Source organism: Manis javanica, chromosome X (genome assembly GCF_040802235.1).
Source record: "Manis javanica isolate MJ-LG chromosome X, MJ_LKY, whole genome shotgun sequence".
Lineage (NCBI taxonomy): Eukaryota > Metazoa > Chordata > Mammalia > Pholidota > Manidae > Manis > Manis javanica.
In genome coordinates, this window is record NC_133174.1 from 109,011,931 (window position 1) to 109,032,122 (window position 20,192).

General features: G+C 34.4%; 1 protein-coding gene across 1 annotated transcript in view; it reads right to left on the reverse strand.

Moving 5' to 3' along the window:
• Positions 1-18,109: 18,109 nt before the first annotated feature.
• Positions 18,110-20,192, reverse strand: part of CT83 (cancer/testis antigen 83) — a 227,791-nt gene continuing 225,708 nt past the window's right edge. Inside the window, exon 3 of the mRNA XM_073227858.1 lies at positions 18,110-20,118. Coding sequence (XP_073083959.1) covers positions 19,822-20,118 — 297 coding nt within the window. The 3' untranslated portion in view covers positions 18,110-19,821. The remainder of the gene's footprint in view (positions 20,119-20,192) is intronic.

Genomic DNA, 20,192 nt, shown 5'->3' on the forward strand with positions numbered 1-20,192 from the left:
GTTTTCCTTGAAGAGAGCAAGCTTATTTTATATCAGAAAATGTTTATGATGGGTCCTTAATGTCAATAACAAAAAATATAATAGCACCATCAACATGATCAAGACGCATTTGTTAACATGACTAGTTGAACACTAAGATGTTCTAGAAATGAAATTTTGGGCTAATGGTCCATTACTTACCACAAAAACTTCCAAAGAGTGCTTGCTTTCTGAGGAAACAGCATGCATGCTTGACATCTTATCGCATTCTGCTCATGAATCAGATTCTGGAGGTCAGGCAACACTCCCATACAGAACTTGTGAGAATCTCCCACTGATTTCAAAGTCACCTTTACACAGAGAAAAAGTCCATGCAACATAGGAGAAAGAACCATACAAAAGGGGTAAAATATAAACCTGTAACTATTAACTATCTACCTACCTATCTAAGAAGCAAATAAATGTGGTTTTTACCTATTTCTGTATTTTTACAATGCTTTCTAAATGTTGTGTTTTAAATTTAGTATATTCCCATTAGTTCTATAAGGCTTATAATAGAAAACAGTGGTCCCCTGCTCTTCTCCTCCATTTCCCAGATTCCTCACCTCCATAGGAAATGTATATCTATTTTACCTGTCCCTTTGGGTATTTACCTCCATGATTGAAAAAAAAATCTTGCAATGTTTTTGGATTTTTAGTTTTATATACATTTTTACCATCTTCCTGCTTCTTCTTACACACACACACACACACTCCCCCTTGTCCCATCCTCACTATAGATTTCTATTATTAATTTGGGTTAAATCAGTATTCAGTGCTTGAATTATGTAACTACTAGGACTATGTAACTACTCTTGATAGACGAGGGATACAGGGTGGTATAATTAATTGCCTTTTTTTTCTTTCACAATTTTTAGTTTCCTCCCCTCTGCCATGATTTACCATTTTTTTTTCAAATCTGCTTTCCAGTTTCCAAAATTGTGTTAACATTTCATCTGCTCTGCTCTTCCCTTTTACCCTGTGGATTTATGTCTTTTTATCCTATTAATGGACTTTAGGAAGGAGCAGAGATTAATGCATGTTCACTCTGCCATGTTTAGCTGAAATTTGGCATTGACTTTCTTGATATATCAAGGATAAACTGTAGACAAAATCATTTCATGCCCCGTTACCATTCTGAAATCAATTTGTCAATTATTGCCTGTGCTCAACTGGTTCTAATAATGGCAAAGTTGTATGTTAAAAATCCTTGTAAGGGTCAGTTATGTCTACCCAGTTCTTAGATCACAGCCATACCTTACTCTTCATCCCCAAGAGAGCTCACTGATGTTTTCTGGGGCCGGTAGCAGGACCAGATGAAGGACTATATATAATCTTTTTACTTTCATTCTGCAGACTAGGAAGAGTTACTCACAAATACTCTTTATGAAAAATAGTTATAATACCAATTACTAAGCAGGTAGCTTGTCCTTAAACAGCAGCCTGAGATGCCTCTTGTCTTACCATTATTTCCAGGAGCTCCATGTCCCTGAACATATGGAGTCCTAGGACCAGCCTGTGGGTACATCCAATCCTCTAAGCACTTCACAATTCCTCTTTCCTGAGTGTTTTAGGAGCTGTGGCTAAATGGTCAGCAATGGCAGCAAGACAGAAACTGAGGTAGTGTAAATGTGCTTAGGGCAGTACTGCCTGCTTCCCATTGTCCTGTTGAGTCAGAAGGATTATGTAGAAATGATATAGGCTGGACAGAAAGAGAGCTGGGACATATTTAAAGCTTTGACTTGACACCAGAGAAATAGCCTACTATAGAGACGGACAATTTCAGTTGCTCTGCCCAGAAGTAGGATGCATAGAGTCATCCAACTGGGGCTGACACTGATGTAAGTGTTGACACTGCTCTTTAGCACTCCACATCCTCCTCAGAGCTTTTTGTCCACATTTGCTTTCATTGCTCAAGTAACTTTGACATGATTAAAAATCAATAATGCTAAACTCTTTTAAGTGGAATATACCTCAGCAATGCTTCTCTACAAATCATCTATTGTTTAATTAAACACACTAAATGTCTCATCATATCTAATTAAAATGCTTTTTGAGGGCAGGTAATTTACATTGCCATTGTCTCTCTCATAATAGCTTGACAATAATCTGTATAAGTATGAAGGTACTACAAACACAGGAAGTAGGAGATGTATATGAGTCTTAAATTGTTTTAACAGATATCTTTAGAATTTCACTTTGCCCCAGCCCTTCACTGAAACAGACGTCAAAAGTCATTTTGACCTAAAAATCCTCAAATTTGATAGGACTATTAAATTTCTTTCCTTTTAAATCACTTTCTTTCTCAAACTTCTCTCTTTCCTTGCCTTCCTATGATTCTCTATTCTTTTTGTTTTACTGCTACAATCTGATCACAACTGCTCAGTGTTCCCTGGGCTTCTCCTTTATTCTCTTGTAGTTTAAGACCCTGTTATCCCACATCTAGAATACTGAGTTAGATTCCTATCTGGCGTTTTGCCACCAGTACTTCCCTACATATTATTACAATTACATTTCAAAAATACAAACCTGCTTATATTACATCTTTCCTCAGAAACCTTTAACATGCTCTCCAGCATTTAAAATGTAAAATCATGTTTCTCAATATTCTGTAAGATGATCCTAGTAGACACTCTTAATTTTATCTAATACTGATCTGCCCTATCAGTCCTGGCCACCCAACCCAAAAACTGTTTGCCCAGATTTACCACTCACTTTCTTAACTATATTTTTGCTTATGGTGTCTCTCTTTTAATCCATAATGCCTCACCATCTCCCTTCACTCACACATTTCTATCCTTTAAAGATCCTACTCAATATCAACCTCATAAAGAGGATCTCCTAAATCAAAGTTCATCTCCATCAGCCCTAGTGCCTTCCTTTCATGTTTTTTGGTAAGTATAATGAGTCTTGTATTGGAAAATGTGCTCGAGTTCCAATAAAGTATAAGCTCTTGGATGGCAAAGTTAAATTTTCTAGGCCTTTTTCTTCTCTCCCTTCCTTATTTAACACATAAATACATTCTTTTCATTAATAGAAATAATCAGTTCTGGAGGATCCTTTGGCACTACAATAGAATTATTACAACTAAAGCAAAACAAAAAGCCAGTGGTTTATACCCAGTTATTATTGATGGAACTTTCTAACAAATAAAGGATGGGTAGTGTTTTGTTTACCAGGAGAAGCATTGAACCAACTGCCATCATGTTATATATTTCAAATTGCTTTTCTGTCATGGAGATTAATTTTTAAATTTCTTTTCCCTTGGTACCTACTTAAAGTTGCATTTCTACCTGTGATACAGGAAAACCCAAAGTACTGACTCTTGTTCAAGGTCCTAGTTTTATGAATCATGGTGTATACAGTGAAGCTCATATGCCACTATTTTTAAAACAGTTTATTGAGATATAATTCACCTGCCTTATAATTCACCTATATAAAATCCACAATATAATGTTTTTAGTATATTCAAAGAGTTGTACAACCATCAACACTATCAATTTTAGCACATTTTCATTAACTCCCAAAAGGAACACCATATCCATTAACAGGCTCTTCTCATCTACCCCCACCAACCACAGCCCTAGGCAACCAATAATCTAATTTCTGTCTAGATCTGGTTGTCTGGCTATTTCATATAAATTGAAATCATAAAATACACGGCTATTTGTGTCTAGTTTCTATCACTTAGCATAATGCTTTCAAGGTTCATCTGTGTCATAATGTGTATCAGTATTTCATTCTTTTTATGGCCAAATCATATTCCATTCTACGGATATATCACATTTCATTTGCTCATTCATTCATTTATAAAAATTTAGACTGTTTCCACTTTTTGGCTCTTACTAATAATACTGCTAGGAACATTTGTATAGAAGTTTTGTGTGGATATATGTTTTTCAATCCTTTAAGTGAAATTGTGGAGTCATAATATAACTATATATGTTTAACCTTTTGAAGAGCTGCCAGTTTTCTCCAGAATACTATACCATTTTATATTCCTAGCAGCAGTGTAAAGGGTTCCAGTGTGCCCACATCCTTGATAACATTTTTTTATTATCTGTGTTTTTTATTATATTCATCCTATTGGGTATAAAACAGTATTTCACTGTGGCCTTGATTTGCATTTCACTAATGAATAGGGATGTTGAGCATCTTTGCATATGCTTCTTGGCAATTTGCATATCTACTTTGGAGAAATGCCTTTTGAAATCCTTTGTCCATTTTTAATAGGGTTTTGTGTCTTTTCGTTGTTGGATTATACAAATGCTTTAATTTCCTGTATAAAAGTTCTTTATCTAATATATTGTTTGTAAATATTTTCTCCCATTCAGGACATTGTCTTTTCACAAAGGCACAGTGAGGAAAGTTTCCCACAAATTTTTTTTTAATTTGATGAAATCTATTTTTCTTTTGTCACTTCTACTTTCAGTCGCATATTTAAGAAGACTTTGGCTAATCAAAGGTGACAAATATTGAAGAGTATATTTTATAGTATATATTTTTAGCTCATACATTTAGCTCGATGATACATTTGGTGTTGATTTAGTGTATGGTTTAAGAAAGGAATCCAACTTTGTTCTTTTTTTGTATATGAATATCCAGCACCATTTTTAGAAAAAGACCATCCTTTCCTTCATTGAATTGTCTTGATACTCTTGTTGAAAATCAATGTCCCATAAAGGACTGGATTTATGTCTGGACTCTATTCCATTGATCTATCCTTATACCAGTACCGCACTGTTTTTATTACTGTAGCTTTGTAGTAAGCTTTGAAATCAGGAAGCATGAGTCCTCCAATTCTGTCCTTTTTCAAGATTGTGTTGTCTATTCTGCATCTGTGTCATTTCCACAAAAATTTTAGGAACAAGTTATCAATTTCTGAAAAAATAAAGTTGAATTTTGATATAAATTGCATTGAATCTATAGATTTGAGAGATACTGCCATTTAAAAAATATTAATATTTCTGAACCATGAATATGTGCTGTCTTTTTATTTATTTAGGTATTCTTTAAATTCTTTCAACAATGGTTGTATTCTTCAAAGTAGAAGTTTTACACTTTTGTTAAGTTTATTTGGAGGTATTTTATTCTTTTTGATACTACATCAAATGGAATTTTGCTCAATTACATTTTTGGATTTTTTTTATGTTTAGTATATAGAATTGCAATTTATTTTTATGTAGTGATCTTTTCTCCATAGTCCTGCTGAACTCAATTATTAGTTTGACTTAGTAAACTTAGTATTCTTCAGGATTTTTCTATTTACAAGATCATATAATGTGTAAGTACAGATAGTTTTACTTCTTACTTTCTAATCTTGAGTTTCTTCTGTTTCTGTTTATTACTTAATTGCCCTGGCCAAAACCTACAGAGCAATATCCAGTAAAAATGGTGAAAGCAGATATCCTTGTCTTATTCCTGCTTTCCTGATTTTGTAGGGAAAACCCTAATCTTTCAACCTAAAGAATAAGGTTAACTGTGGGTTTTCTGTAAATAGTCTTTATCAGTTTATGGAAATTCTCTTCTAATCTCAGTTTATTGAATGTTTGTATCATGAAACCCAGTTCAATTCTGCCAGCTGTTTTCTCTTTATCTATTGAAATGGTCAGGTGATTATTAATATGTTGTATTACATAGATCAATTCATAGAGTAAACCAACCATGCATTTCTTGCATAAGTTCCACTTTGTTGTGGTATATAATTATTTTTATATGATTCTAAATTCACTTTGCTAGTATTTTGTTTAGGATTTTGGCATGTATACTCATAAAGAATATTGGTATTTTGTTTTCTTGCTATGTCTTTCTACAATTTGGGAATCAGGACAATAGAATGAGTTTGGAAGTGTTTTCTTCTATTCATTTATACATTTAGAGAAGGATTGGTGTTAATTCTTCTTTAAACATTTGATTCAGTAGTAAACCCATCTTGCCCTGGGCTTTTCTTTGCACAAATTTTAAAATGCTAACTTAATATCTTTATTGTTATTAAGTATATTCAGATTTTTCTATTTTTGTGTTGCTTATGATAGTTTATGACTTGCTAGGTTTGGATCATATTATCTGTTATCTAATTTATTGGCATGCAATTATTATAGCAGTCCCTTAAAATGCTTTTTATTTCCATAATATCAGTAATAATGATCTCTTTTCAATCCTCAATTTAATAACTTGAGTTTTCTCTCTCTCTTTTTTTTTTTGGTCAGTCTAGCTAAAGCTTTGTCCATTTTGTTGATCTTTTCAAAGAATCAAGTTTAGTTTTGTTTATTCTGTTGTTTTCTATTCTCTGGTTTATGTCTACTCTTTATTACTTCTTTCATTCTGCTTGCTTTGTGTTTTGTCTTCTTTTCCAAGTTCCTTGGAGCTTAAAGTTAGGTTGCTGATTTGAGAGCTTTCTTCTTTATTAATATAGGCATTTATAGTTGTAAATTTCCCTCTAAACATTACTTTAATGACACCCCATATATGTTAGCATGTTTTGTTTTCATTTTCATTTATCCCAAAGTTTTTGCTACTTTCCCTTGTGATTTTTTTAGCATAACATTTATTTTTATTTTTTTGGTATCATTAATATACTTACATGAGAATATTGTGGTTACTAGATTTCCTCCAATATCAAGTCCCCATCACATATCCCACTAAAGGCACTGTCCATCAGTGTAGGAAGATGCTGTAGAGTCACTACTTGTCTTCTCTGTGCTATACTGCTTTCCCTGTGCTCCACTACTTTCCCTGTGCTCCCGCCCCTACATTATGTGTGATAATCATAATGCCCCTTTTTCCCCTTATCCCACCCTTCCCACCCATCCTCTCCAGTCCTTTTCCCTTTGGTAACTGTTAGTCCATTCTTGGGTTCTGTGATTCTGCTGCTGTTTTGCCCCTTCAGTTTTTGTTTTATTCTTATACTCCACAGATGAGTGAAATCATTTGGTACTTGTCTTTCTCTGACTCATTTATTTCACTGAGCATAGCACCATCTAGCTCCATCCATGTTGTTGGAAATGGTAGGATTTGTTTTCTTCTTATGGCTGAATAATACCTCATTGTGTATATGTACCACTTCTTCTTTATACATACATCTACTGATGGATACTTAGGTGGCTTCCATTTCTTGGCTATTGTAAATAGTGCTGCGATAAACATAGGGGTGCATCTGTCTTTTTCAAACTGGGATTCTGCATTCTTAGGGTAAATTCCTAGGAGTGGAATTCCTGGGTCAAATGGTATTTCTACTTTGAGTTTCTTGAGGAACTTCCATACTGCTTTCCAGAATGGTTTAACTAATTTACATTCCCACCAGTAGTGTAGGAGGGTTCCCCTTTCTCCACAACTTCGCCAACATTTGTTGTTCCTTGTCTTTTTGACACTGGCCATCCTAACTGGTGTGAGGTGATATCTCGTTGTGGTTTCAATTTGCATTTCCCTGATAATTAGCAATGTGGAGCATCTTTTCACATGCCTGTTGGCCATCTGAATTTCTTCTTTAGAGAAGTGTCTGTTCATATCTTCTGCCCATTTTTTAATCGGGTTATTTGCTTTCTGGGTGTTGAGGCCTGAGTTTTTTTAATATATTTTGGATGTTAACCCCTTGTCAGATATGCCATTTACAAATATATTCTCCCATACTGTAGGATGCCTTTTTGTTCTGCCCTACTTTTACATTTTAGTGATCAGTTTTAAAGATCAGTTTGAAATTCAGACAATGTTCTTAATTAACAAAATGAGAGCCATTTAGCTACTCTCAGAATAAGCTTCAGAGTCTGCTTACATATACTCACTTAGCACAAATTCACTTCTTCATCAAATGAGAATAGTGTTGTAAAACAACTTGTATATGTCCTCTTGAGTGCCAGAAGTACATTTCAAAAAATCTGAAAAGTCACTTTTCTAGCTAAAATATTTAATTATAAATAAGGTATATGAACATCTCCCTCAAATGAAACTGGGTTTTATTGGAGCTGGGCTAAATACTGGGTGGCGTAGCCAAAAGAAAATACATCCATCTCCAAAATCCAAATAGCATAAGCAATTAATTGTAATCAGGGACAGATAAGTGTCATAGAAAAAGTAACACTGGAGCAGGGGTTTAAAAATGAGTATGTTTTCACAAGCAAATGGTGCATGAGTGGAATCCTAAAGGAATTCCAGGCAGGTGAAACAGCATGAACAAATACCAAGGGGTATCTAAGTTTATTAAAGAATCAAAGACTAGGAATTAGTGTAGTAGGGCTAGAACATAGGACACATGATAAGGAAGCAGGAGCAGATTGGATGCCAAGATTCAGGTATGGGCTGAGGCCAAATTGGAAGTCTTTAATGCCGAACAAAGGAACATATGAGTTGGAATTTAGATAATAGAGAGGCCCTAAAAATGTTTAGTCAAGGGAATTACATGCTGAAAGTTATGTTTTAGAAAGAATACCCTGGCAGAAATATGGAGAATAGATTGGGGATGGAAAACAATAGAGATATGGAGGCTGATTAGGAAGTTGGCAAGAGAAGCTAGGAATTTGAACTAGGGAAAGAGGAGTGGGAGTGGAAATTAAGGAAGATAAGAGTTTGAAAAGTACAAACAACAGTGGGAGAAGAATTTCACATTGGGAGTATGAGAAAGGAAACAACCAGCCGTAAGTCCTCAGTTAGTACCTTGATTTACTTAGTAGATAGCACTGTGTCTTTAGTCAGAAAAATGAATGTATTTAGAAGGATGTCTGGGGTCATGTTCACAGGGTAATGACTTCAGTTTGGGACGATTTGTGTGACATCCAGCTGGATGAACAGGTCTGGAGATAGGACTAGAGATACAGTATTTAGGAGTCAACGATGGGAGGGTAAGGCCACCCACAGAAAAACTGCAGGGAGAGAAGAGGGTTGAAAAACCTTAGAGGACATAAGTTTTTAGAGGAATTAGAGAAAGAGGAATTGGAGAGACTGAAGCAAAGCTGGCCACTGCAGGGGAATCTGGAAAGAGCGGTAAAAGTATAGCCAATAGGAAAGAACTCCAGGAAGAAAGAGATTGTGGTCTCTCTTTGTCATACTTTGGGATGAAAGAGATGTTTGCTCAGACCCCATCTTCCTGAATCCTGAACCACCTGTCTATACCCATATAATCTTTACAAATTACATATATACATGCAGTACCAAGAAAACTCCAGAAATATCCACACTCTTATTAGCTCAGACCCTGACCAATACCACCTGATGAGCCCCTATTCACTGAGCTGTGCTGAACCTGCAAAAGCTGAACTCCTTTTGGCCCCGGGCTCAGGAATGAGATAGAGGCATACTCAGTGTCCAGTCCTTGGCACTATGGCCTTGACTCCATACCCTTGTCATTTGACCATAAATAAAAGGTGTGAGAAAGCAAACTCACATAAAGAACCTTGCCTCCTGGCCACAGCTTCCCACTCTCTTTCCTGTACCATCACCCATACTGGCCAGCATTTTACTGTAACTGGGTTTAACCCAAAGCTATCCGCAAACTAGGCCAAAGATGTACCTCCATTCTGTTACCCATATTTAGCCATATGCAGCTAAATTGTCCAACATAGTTCACCAGAGAGAAGATTTATGAAACATCCATCAGAAAAAAGGAAACAACGCTGCTGGAAAACATAATTCATCTCATACTTGCCTTCTCTTTGAAACACATACCAATTTAAAGGCCCTTCTGTTTTCAGAATAAATCCTTGCTCCCAGAGAAAAAATGAAGTTCTAACAATATATTTATTATGGCTTATTCCCAGCAGAAAACAAAAATATATATACTATTTTATGTATAATCGTCTTCCTTCCTCTGCTTCATAAGATTTCTTATCATGAAATATTTCAAACACTCAGAAACAGAGATAAAAATAGAATATATAATCACCACTCAGCTTAAATAAACCTGAACTATTTTCCATTTCTTTTGTATCTTAAATATCACAGCGGTGTAGCAACTTGTATGTGTCTTCCCAATTCCATTCTCCATTCAATGCTGAAGTCGATAAATATAATTCTGATTTTTTACATATATTAGCTACATATGTATTTATCTCTAAAATATGTGTGAATGCTTTATATTTTAATTAGCATAAATGGTACTTTGCTGTGAATATAATTCAGGAATTTTTACTTTCATTATCATTTAGTATCAAATATGTATGATTTCCCTTATGATTTGCTTGTTATTTAGCAATTCATATTTTTAACCTCCAAACATATGGCTTTTAACTGTCATATATTTTTAAATTCATCCTTGAACTGCAATGTGTTCAGAGAAAGTTTCCTGCATGATATCAGTTCTTTGAAATGCATTTAGATTTCCTTCAGGATCTAGTGCGTAATAATTTTTGTAATGTGATAATTTTTATGTACAATGTGATCTTGAAAACCATATATATTCCATATTTCTTCTCTGAAGTAATGTGTGTGCATAAGATCAAGCTTATTGTTTGCATTTTTTGAGTCTTCTCAATACTTAACTATTTTTCTGTCTGCTTGATCTACCAGGTTCAGATGGATCTGTGTGAAAATCTCCCACTGTAATATAGATTTCTCCATTTCTGCTTGTAAATCTGTCAGTTAATACTCTCTCCCTCTCTCTCTATATTTTTTTAATACTCTATATACTTTTGAAGTTATGGTTTTCTCAGTGCATGAAAGCTCATACCAGTTACATATTCTTGGTAGTTTGATCCTGTTATTATGATATGATGTCCTCTTTTACCTCTGCTAATGCTTTATGCCTTAAATTTTATCAAAATAACTTCGCGCATCCTTTCCCTTTCTCTCACATGTAGTCTAAATTCTGAATTTTTTGTTTTATTTTACCATATTTGAAGCCTAAAATAATACACTTTAATTGTGTACATTTTCAATGTTAGATAAATGAAATTATATTCTTTTGTAACTTCCTTTTATCACTCAAGATTATGGCTAAGAGATTCATCCATGTTGTTGCTTAGCATCATTTGTTCATTTACATTGCTATATAATGGTCCATTGCATGAATATACAATTGATCTATTTCATAACAGATATACATTTGTCTTATTTCCAGATTGTGACCATTAACAAATAGTACAGTTCAGACCATTTTTGTAAACATTTCCTGAAATGCATACATTAGAGTTTCTCTCAGGGTTTGGCAAACTATTTCTGTGAAGGTCTAGATAGTAAATATTTAGGCTTGTGGCCCATACATGGTCTCAGTGGCATATTCTCTTTTTTTCCTCCAACTCTTCAAAAACAGAAAAAACTTTCTTAGTTTGCAGTCCCTTACCAAAACAGGCTGCAGGACATACTTGTCCATGGCCTTAGTTTACCAATCCCTGCAGAGTAAAAAGCCAGGAATGATATAGATGCCAAACTTTCATATTTTTGCCAAGATGGGGAATATAAAATGGTATCTCATTGCCATTTTAATTTAATGTGACCAAACATTATTTCATATGTTTATTGGCCACTTGGGTTTCCTCTTCTGTGGAGAGACTTCCTAGTCAAGACTTTAGCCAGTTTTCAAGTGGACTGGTTTGTCTTATGTCCTACATATTAGTCCCACCTGAGTTACAAGTGTTGCACATGTCTTTTCAGTTTGTGCCTTATTTGCTTAATAGAAACACTGAAACAATCTAATTTATCTACCTTTTCTTCATTCCATGTACCTCTTGTCCCTTATATTGTCTTCTAAAGTTTTATTATTAATAATATCAGCCTGCAGTTCTTAATATACTTAGAATCTATTTTTATGTACAATGTGCATGGGAGTACAATTTCATATCTTTCTATTACAAATTCCATTCCTTCCCTCCTGAACTGGAATGCTCATTCTGTCTTACATTAGGTTCTCATGAAATTAATTCTGCAATAACAAATGGCCTCCAAATCTCAGTGACTTACACAGTTTACCTCTTGCTTACATTACATACTGATAGCATGTCAGCAGTGGGTCTCATCTACATTTCTACTTTTTCTGTCAGGGTTCAAACTGAAGGGGCAGTCCCTATTTGGGGCATGATGCTTTTTGGTAGAAGGAAAAGAATTGTCAAACCATGCAATGAAATTTCTGTCATTATATAGTTTCCATGGTTAAAGCTTCTGTCCAGTGTGGTGTACATCTGCTCACATTTTGTTGAATAAAACAAGTTTGATGGCCAAGCCGGACATCAGTGTGGCTGGGGGAAAGAATACATTCCCCTCAGCATAGAGGCATTCCAAGTTATACGGCAACAAGTGGGCACATATAATCCTCTTAGAGAGAGGAGAGTAATTTGGGGGAATAATAATATAGTTTACTACAACATATGTGTGAATCATATTCTGGGCTGTCTATTCTGTTCCTCTGGTCAGGTTATCTGTCCCTGCCTGTCATAATTAACTAAGCCATCTTAACTAGCATAGTTTAATAATAATTATTGCTATCTGATAAGGCAGAATGCTGCATCTTATCATTTTCTTTTAGCAGTGTCTTGACTATCCTTGGCCTTTGCTCTTCCATATGAATTTAAAACTCACTAGCAATATTTTACTAGTAATATTTCATAAAATATAAAATACTTATATTTTACTAGTAATAGTAATAGTATCTTTTTAGACATATTCTGTTGGTTTCTGGTGAACATAAGTGTACCTGGTGGATTTTTGTGTCCAAGAAATTTGGCAACCTGTTTATTAATTCTATTAATTCTGCAGATTCTTTTAGTTTTTATGTAATCACATCAAGTACAATGACAGTTTAATATACCTTTATTAATATATCCATTTTCCAACTTTATATTTAATTTTGTTTTAGGTCTCTCTGCTATATGCACAATATAATTTATTTTTCTCAAACCCAATCTGATACTCTTATTTGCTTCTCTTTTGATTATGATATATTTCAGGGCATTTCACCCACTCTCTTTTGTGTTTTCTTTTTACAATCCCTTCTTAACAATTCATTTCCACACTTTACAGCTTTTTTTAAGTTATAAAGTTTTCCACGAACCTTTATCTTTCCTCTGGCCTCCTGAAATATATGGATTGCATTTCTATTTTATAAAGAGACTTTATATTTTTGCATATATCCTTACCTAAAAAGAAGTTTCTAATAATATCTAACATTATTGAATATACCTTTTCTCCTCCTCACACACACAAAAAAATAGTCTTGACTTGCTTTGAGTAACCACTGAACATATTGAAGAGTACCAACTCAAATCCCATTATTATTATTGTCTAATATTTTAGTTCCTTCTTTCATTTTAATTGTAAAATGTTTTCAATTTCATACTAAATTTAATTTGCCAATATCAAAATCCGTGGTGCTTGCCACTGTTTCATGCATTACACACTTTTACATTCACTTTTATTCTTACCTCCTTTAGGGCGTCTTTCAAAGACAGGCTTTGTGTGATTACACATCCTAATGTCTGTATTTTTTTAATGTCTTTATTTTTCTTTGCTCTTTCAATGGTAGTTGGACTGACTATAGTATGCCATGGACTTCTGGCATCTCTTCATTCCAAAGAGAAATCCAGTTTTTAAATTACTCTTCTACAGATCATCTGTCTTCTATGTACGGTACTTTTAAAATTTTTCCCTGTACCTTAATATTTGACAGTAATATTCTGCAGTTTCTCAAGTTGTATCTATCTATGAATTTCATTTTATTTATCCTGCTATTTAAAGTCTACTTTTGAGAGTACGACTCATGCCTTTCTTCAATTCTGGAAATTGTTTTCAAAATCTCTTCAAATGTTTCTGTGCCATTCCATTTATTCTTATTTTCTAAGTCTTACTAGATTTATAGTGGAGTCTGTCAATCTATTTCTATTAACTCATGTTCCATCATTTTTATATCCTTATTTATGTGCTGCATTCTGAGTAAATTCCTTGGTCACATAATCCATTTCATGAATTCCCTCTTCACTTATGTCCAGTTTAGAGTTTCTCTTGTTTACTGAATTGCTAGTCCAATAATGATATTTTTCATTTCTACAATTTCTAATAGGATTCTTTTTATCTTATTCTCTCCCCCAGTTTTATTGAGATAAAATTGACATATTACATTGTATAAGTTTAAGGTACACAACATGATGATTTGATATATGTATATATTGTGAAATGATTACCACAATGGGTTTAGTTAACGTCCATCACCTCATATAACTTGTTTCCTTGTAGAGACCTGTTAAGATCTACTCTTTTAGCAAATTCCAAATATGCAATACAGTATTAACTATAGTCACCATGCTGTCCATTACATTCCCAGAACGTAACTTGTAATTGGAAGTTTGTACATTTTGACTACCTTCACCCTATACCCCTACCTCCCATCCCCCACCTCTGGCAACCACAAATCTGATATCTGTTTCTATGAGTTTAGTTTTTAGATTCCACATATAAGTGAGATCATACAGTATTCATCTTTCTCTATCTGACTTATTTCACTAAGCAAATTGCCCTCTATGTCCATCCATATTAGCGAGATGGCTTATTTTCTTAAACCTCGTGAACCAACCTCTGCTAACTTCAAACTTTTCTTCTGCAGCTTCCTTGCCTTTCTCTATCTTCTTAGAATTGAAGAAGGTTAGGTCCTTGCTATGAATTAGGTTTTGGTTTCAGGGAATGTTGTGGCTGTATTTTTTCCCCTTTAACAATGTCATCTATTTTTATCATGTAGTTGTATAGGTTTGACTTTCTTTTTTGTTGTTGATATACTTTTTCATTGAAGTATAGTTGATATACAATACTATATTGGTCTCAAGTATACAATATAGTGATTCATCAGTTATCTACAACATACTGGTTCAACAGTTATCTACATTATTAAATCCTCACCCCAACTTGTATAGTTACTGTCAATGTAGAAAGATGCTACAGAACTATAGACTATATTCGCTATGCTGTACTTTCATCCCCATGACTAATTTATATTATGATTGGGATTTCCTGCCTCTTTATCTTCTTCACCAATTTCATCACCCTCAACCCCTCCCCCATGGGAACTACCAGTCCCTTCTCAGTGTCTATGAGTCTACTGCTATTTTGTTCATTTTGTTTTGCTTTTAGATTCCACACATAAGTGATATCATATGGTATTTGTTTTCTTCTGTCTGGCTTATTTCACTGAGTATAATAACTTCTAGGTCCATCCATGCTGTTGCAAATGGCAGGATTTCTTTCTTTTTTAAGGCTTAGTGATATTCCATTGTTCATATGTACCACATGTTCTTTATTCATTCATCTATTGATGGGCACTCCATTGTTTCCATATTTTGGCTATTGTAAATAATGTGGCAATAAACATAGAGGTGCATATATATCTTTTCAAATCAGAGATTTTATTTTCTTCAGGTAAATTACTAGAAGTGGAATTACTGGGTCATATGGTATTTCTATTTTAAGCTTTTTGCTGTACCTCCATATTGCTTTCCACAGTAGCTGCACCAATTTATATGCCCACCAACAGTCTAGGAGGGTTCCTTTTTCTTCACATCTTTGCCAACACTTGTTATCTTTTGTGTTTTGGATAGTGGCCATTCTGCCTGGTGTGAAGTGATATCTCATGTGGTTTTGATTTGCATTTCCCTAACGATTAGAAAAGATGTGGAGCATCTTAACATGTCCCTGTTGGCCACCTGTATTTTTTCTTCAGAAAAATTTCTATTTAGGTACTCTGCCCATTTTTTAATCAGGTTATTTTTTTTCTTGATTTGAGGTATATGATTTCTTCATATATTTTGGAATATAGCCCATCTTCTATCCAGACCACTAGAACTTTCTCCATATCATCAATAAGGTTGTTTTGCTTTTGCTTTCTTATTACTCCTTTGTTCACCGTAGTAGCACTTTAATTTCCTTCAAGAACATTCCCTTTGCAGTCACAGTTTGGCTAACTCTTTGGTGCAAGGGGCTCAGCTTTCATCCTATCTCAGCTTCTGAGATGCCTTCCTCACTAAGCTTCATCATTTCTGGGTTTACTTTAACGTGAGAGAAACGCAACTCTTCCTTTCACTTGGACACTTAAAGGCCATTGTGGGGTGATTAACTGGCCTGATTTTAATGTTGCTGATTCCAGGGCATAGGGAGGCTTGAGAAGAGGGAGAGAGACAGGGAATGGCCAGTTGGTGGAGCAGTGAGAGCACACACAGAACTTATTAAGTTCATCATCTTACGTGGGCATAGTTCGTGATGCCCCAAAGCAATTACAATAGGAACATCAACAAACACAAATCACAAATCTTTTGTACATCTTGAATTAAGATTTCCCAGTCCTTAAACTAATCATCTTGTATACAGCTATGAGACTGCTGCTAAATATGGAGATTATAATTATGTTTGGAATCTCACTTTTCTTGCAACTTATGTCACCTCAAGGTATGCAGTAGCATTCTTACACAACCCGGACCTGCCATACCCACTTCCAGCTCCCCCTCACTCACATATACATATATAATGTATCAAGTACAAGCAGCTGAGACCAACAAAAGCATGTTGTTGACCTCTTAATGTGTACAACTGCCCAAGAAACGAGAGCTTTTCATTTCTAATGTGACTCTGTTATATGTGAGTGAAATAACCCTGATTGATTGCTCAGTCACTCTATCCATCCATTTTGCTTCCTATGGGCTTCTTGCCATGATGAGGCAATTATAGTGAAGTAATCATCTAACATCACTTTGTATTCTGAAGTCCTAGTAATATTCCCCTTACTCTCTAACAACTCTATTTCTGTTGAAATTGGAAATAGATTACATACCATTATTCTAGGGGGAAATTATTGTTTTTAACTTCCACAGAAGAAACTGAGTATCAATTTTTGAAGATTTTTCATAATAACAATAATAGCTACCATTGAGCAACCTAATTGTTTTACATATGCTATCTTATTTAATTCCCACATCATTCCTAGGACACATAATTATTATCATCTTCATTTTATAGATGAAGAAACAGGCTTAAAAATGTTAAGTAAATTGATGCCAAAGAGAGTGAGAGGTATTGGATGTAAACGTCAATCTTCCTGACTCCAGAGCTAGAACTCTGAGTCACCGTATTATACTGCTGGCCTTCCACTGACCAGTCCTGTTTTCAGATGGACTAAAAAAACCCTTGCCTGATGATATGCCAGTTTATCTACAACACTCAGGAAACTTTTCTATAAATCCAAAAACATACAAAGCTAAATGCCATATTGTGTTAGGTTTACATATTTATGTAGTAAAAATGTAAACAAGGAAATGACAAACACAAAAGTCAGGATAGTTACCACTGGAGGGTAGAAGGGTGGGATGATCAGGAAGGGGCACAAGGAGGCTTTAGAAGACTGGTAACATTGTATTTCTTAAGCTGAGTAGTGGGTACTTGGGTGTTGATTGCATTGTATTAATAATAGTTATTCATTTGTATATGTGTCTTATACAGATGGAAATGAAAATTAAGAGTCCATATTTCTATGCATTAAATTATTTTCTAAGATTAAATTTAAATGATTTAGTTTTACATTTAAATTTAATTCTAAAATTAAATTACTTTTGAAAATTAAAAATTAAGAACATATTCTTTAAAATTTCAAATTATTTTCTTCTGTAGGTTTGGAAAGATGCTGCCACTCAGATATTTCACTCCCTTTCAGTGGCTTGGGGTGGCTTAGTTGCTTTATCATCTTACAATAAGTTCAATAACAACTGCTTCTCAGATGCCATTATAGTTTGTTTGACAAACTGCCTCACTAGCGTGTTTGCTAGATTTGCTATTTTCTCTGTCTTGGGACACATGGCTCATATATCTGGAAAGGAAGTCTCTCAAGCTGTAAAATCAGGTATGTCATGCTGTATATTATTAACTATGAATAATCCAATGTACCTCACTTAAGAAACACTAATATATTTTTATAGCAATTTACTTAAAGCATTCGAGATTTGAGGTATTGCATTTTCTTTCACATTTCATCTTATATAATTTAGTCGTTTTAATGATGTAATAATTCTTAAATGATCTGAGAAAATAGAACTATGTGAGGGAACCATTATTTAAGAAGACATTTTTCCAAGTTTTGTTTAGGCCTTAATATGAACTACTTACTGCACAATTAAAGTATGAGGCACCATGATAAGCACTATACATCCATGTATTTACATATATATACAATACATATGTATGAATATGTGGGCGACAACACATACAAAAATTCCTCCATGTACAATTACAGTATTGGGTTTGAATTTTTAAAACACATCAATATCATATAGCTAGAAACCCAAGTGACTCTGATTGCCCAGCTGTGTCCAGGTTTGAAGGAATCTGATCAATGAACTTCCTAACTTTAAAGACATTAGCTAGGGATGCTTAGTTATCTGGTTAAAGATTCTTAGGAAGAGTTTTAAGGTTCGTTAAAGTATGAATTACTTATTAAATTTTGATTTATCATTTGATGGAGGGACTGGTGAATGAGAATAGAATATTAGGAAGTGACAGAGCCTAGGGTAGAAGCTAATTGTCCTGAATCCTAGATGAGTTTTCTGGAACGTTGGAGAAACTTAGCATACTTAAAACTAAATATTACACAATATAATTGAATGGTTTTTTTAAAAAAGGATCTCTGATGGTAACATCATCAAATAGAAAAGATTCAGTTTATAGTTTTATTATATACAATTTTTCAGGTGCCCATGCACTAATTAAAGTAGCACTACATATAATGATTTTGGGTAAAGATTTGGAGACACAGTTGAAGACTAAAAAGTTAGTTCCATAAATCTTTCTTACATGGTGTAATTATTTTAGAATTTTTAGGCTAAGAAAAGGTGACCTGACTTAGGTTTCTGGAGTTTCAGACAGTTGCTAGTCTTCATTAATGTTAAAAAAAATGAAATAAGTTAAACAAAATCATTGAAATAGCTAAAGATTTCCTCTGTGAAAAATGCACCATTTACAAAATTTATCTAACTTAACTCATGCCACATGTTCACATTATCACATCATGGAAGAACCAAGTCAAATATTTTTAAAGATGAAAGTGAAATAGTTGCTAAAGAATTTATATCATGGATTGGGGTACCAAATTATGATGAGATTTTTCTAGTATTATCTTCTGAAAATGTCCAAATATGTGAATTTTCTTGGCAACTAACTTAAAATGCCATACGTTTTTTCTTAGGTATCAATTTGGCATTCACTGCTTATCCAGAAGCTCTAGCCCAACTCCAGACTTGTAATTCTGGGAAGATTTACACACATTTCTACTGAAATAATACCTAATTGTTGTTTATGGGGGTTTGGGGTACGATGGGGAACAAGTCCCCTTCAAGAGCTGACTACAAAGAGTTTGTGTGACTTTCTTCACAAGCTTGTAAAGTACAGATCTTAACAGTTACTAGCATATTTTAGGGTGCTGAATAACAGCTCTCATTATCACACAGATTCAACAGTGGTTAAGACAGAGTCTTCTGCAGAATGGAAAATAAAACATCAAATCCCATCTAATACAAAGTAGAGACATCTGCAGAATTGTAAATCATTACACAAAACTGTTTTTCACACTCAAGTGAAATTAAAATCACCATCTCAACTATATTTTTACTGTATTTTATGTAAAAAAAAAAAAAAAGCTCTTGTGCTGTTTTTCTCTATTGTGCTTTCATCCCTTCCCCAGTAATATGTATTAGCCACATACAACCAATTCTTTAAATGTGAGTAGGCAAATTGATAAGAATCTGGATTTTGTAACTGACTTGGCATTCCCTCTCCTTCTAAACAATAATTTATATGGTATAAACACATACAATCAAATGAATCCACTCAAAGTGGACTCAAAGCATTTAATGAGTGCCTTTAATGAGTGTCTTCATCATCAGTATGGTCTGTAAGCCCGTCGGTGGACGTCGAGCTATCTGATGCACTCCAGGCAAGTAGATGTTCCAATTCAGTCAGCGTGAGTCGCATGATCCTGACGTTTCCCAGTATTTGCTCCAGCATGTCTTCTGAATCAGGATAATTACTTAAACTATCCCGAGAGAGACTCTTGACTGAAAGGCTATCAGTGTTGCTCTTAGTTGACCCAGAAGAAGAGGACGACGGCCTTACTGGGGCGAGAGTAGTCGAACTTGCGGGTATTTCACCATGGTGTGTCTGTAAGGGAAAGACATTACACATATGTAGTTTACTGAGTTTAGCAATTTCTAATACTACCAAATAACATGCTG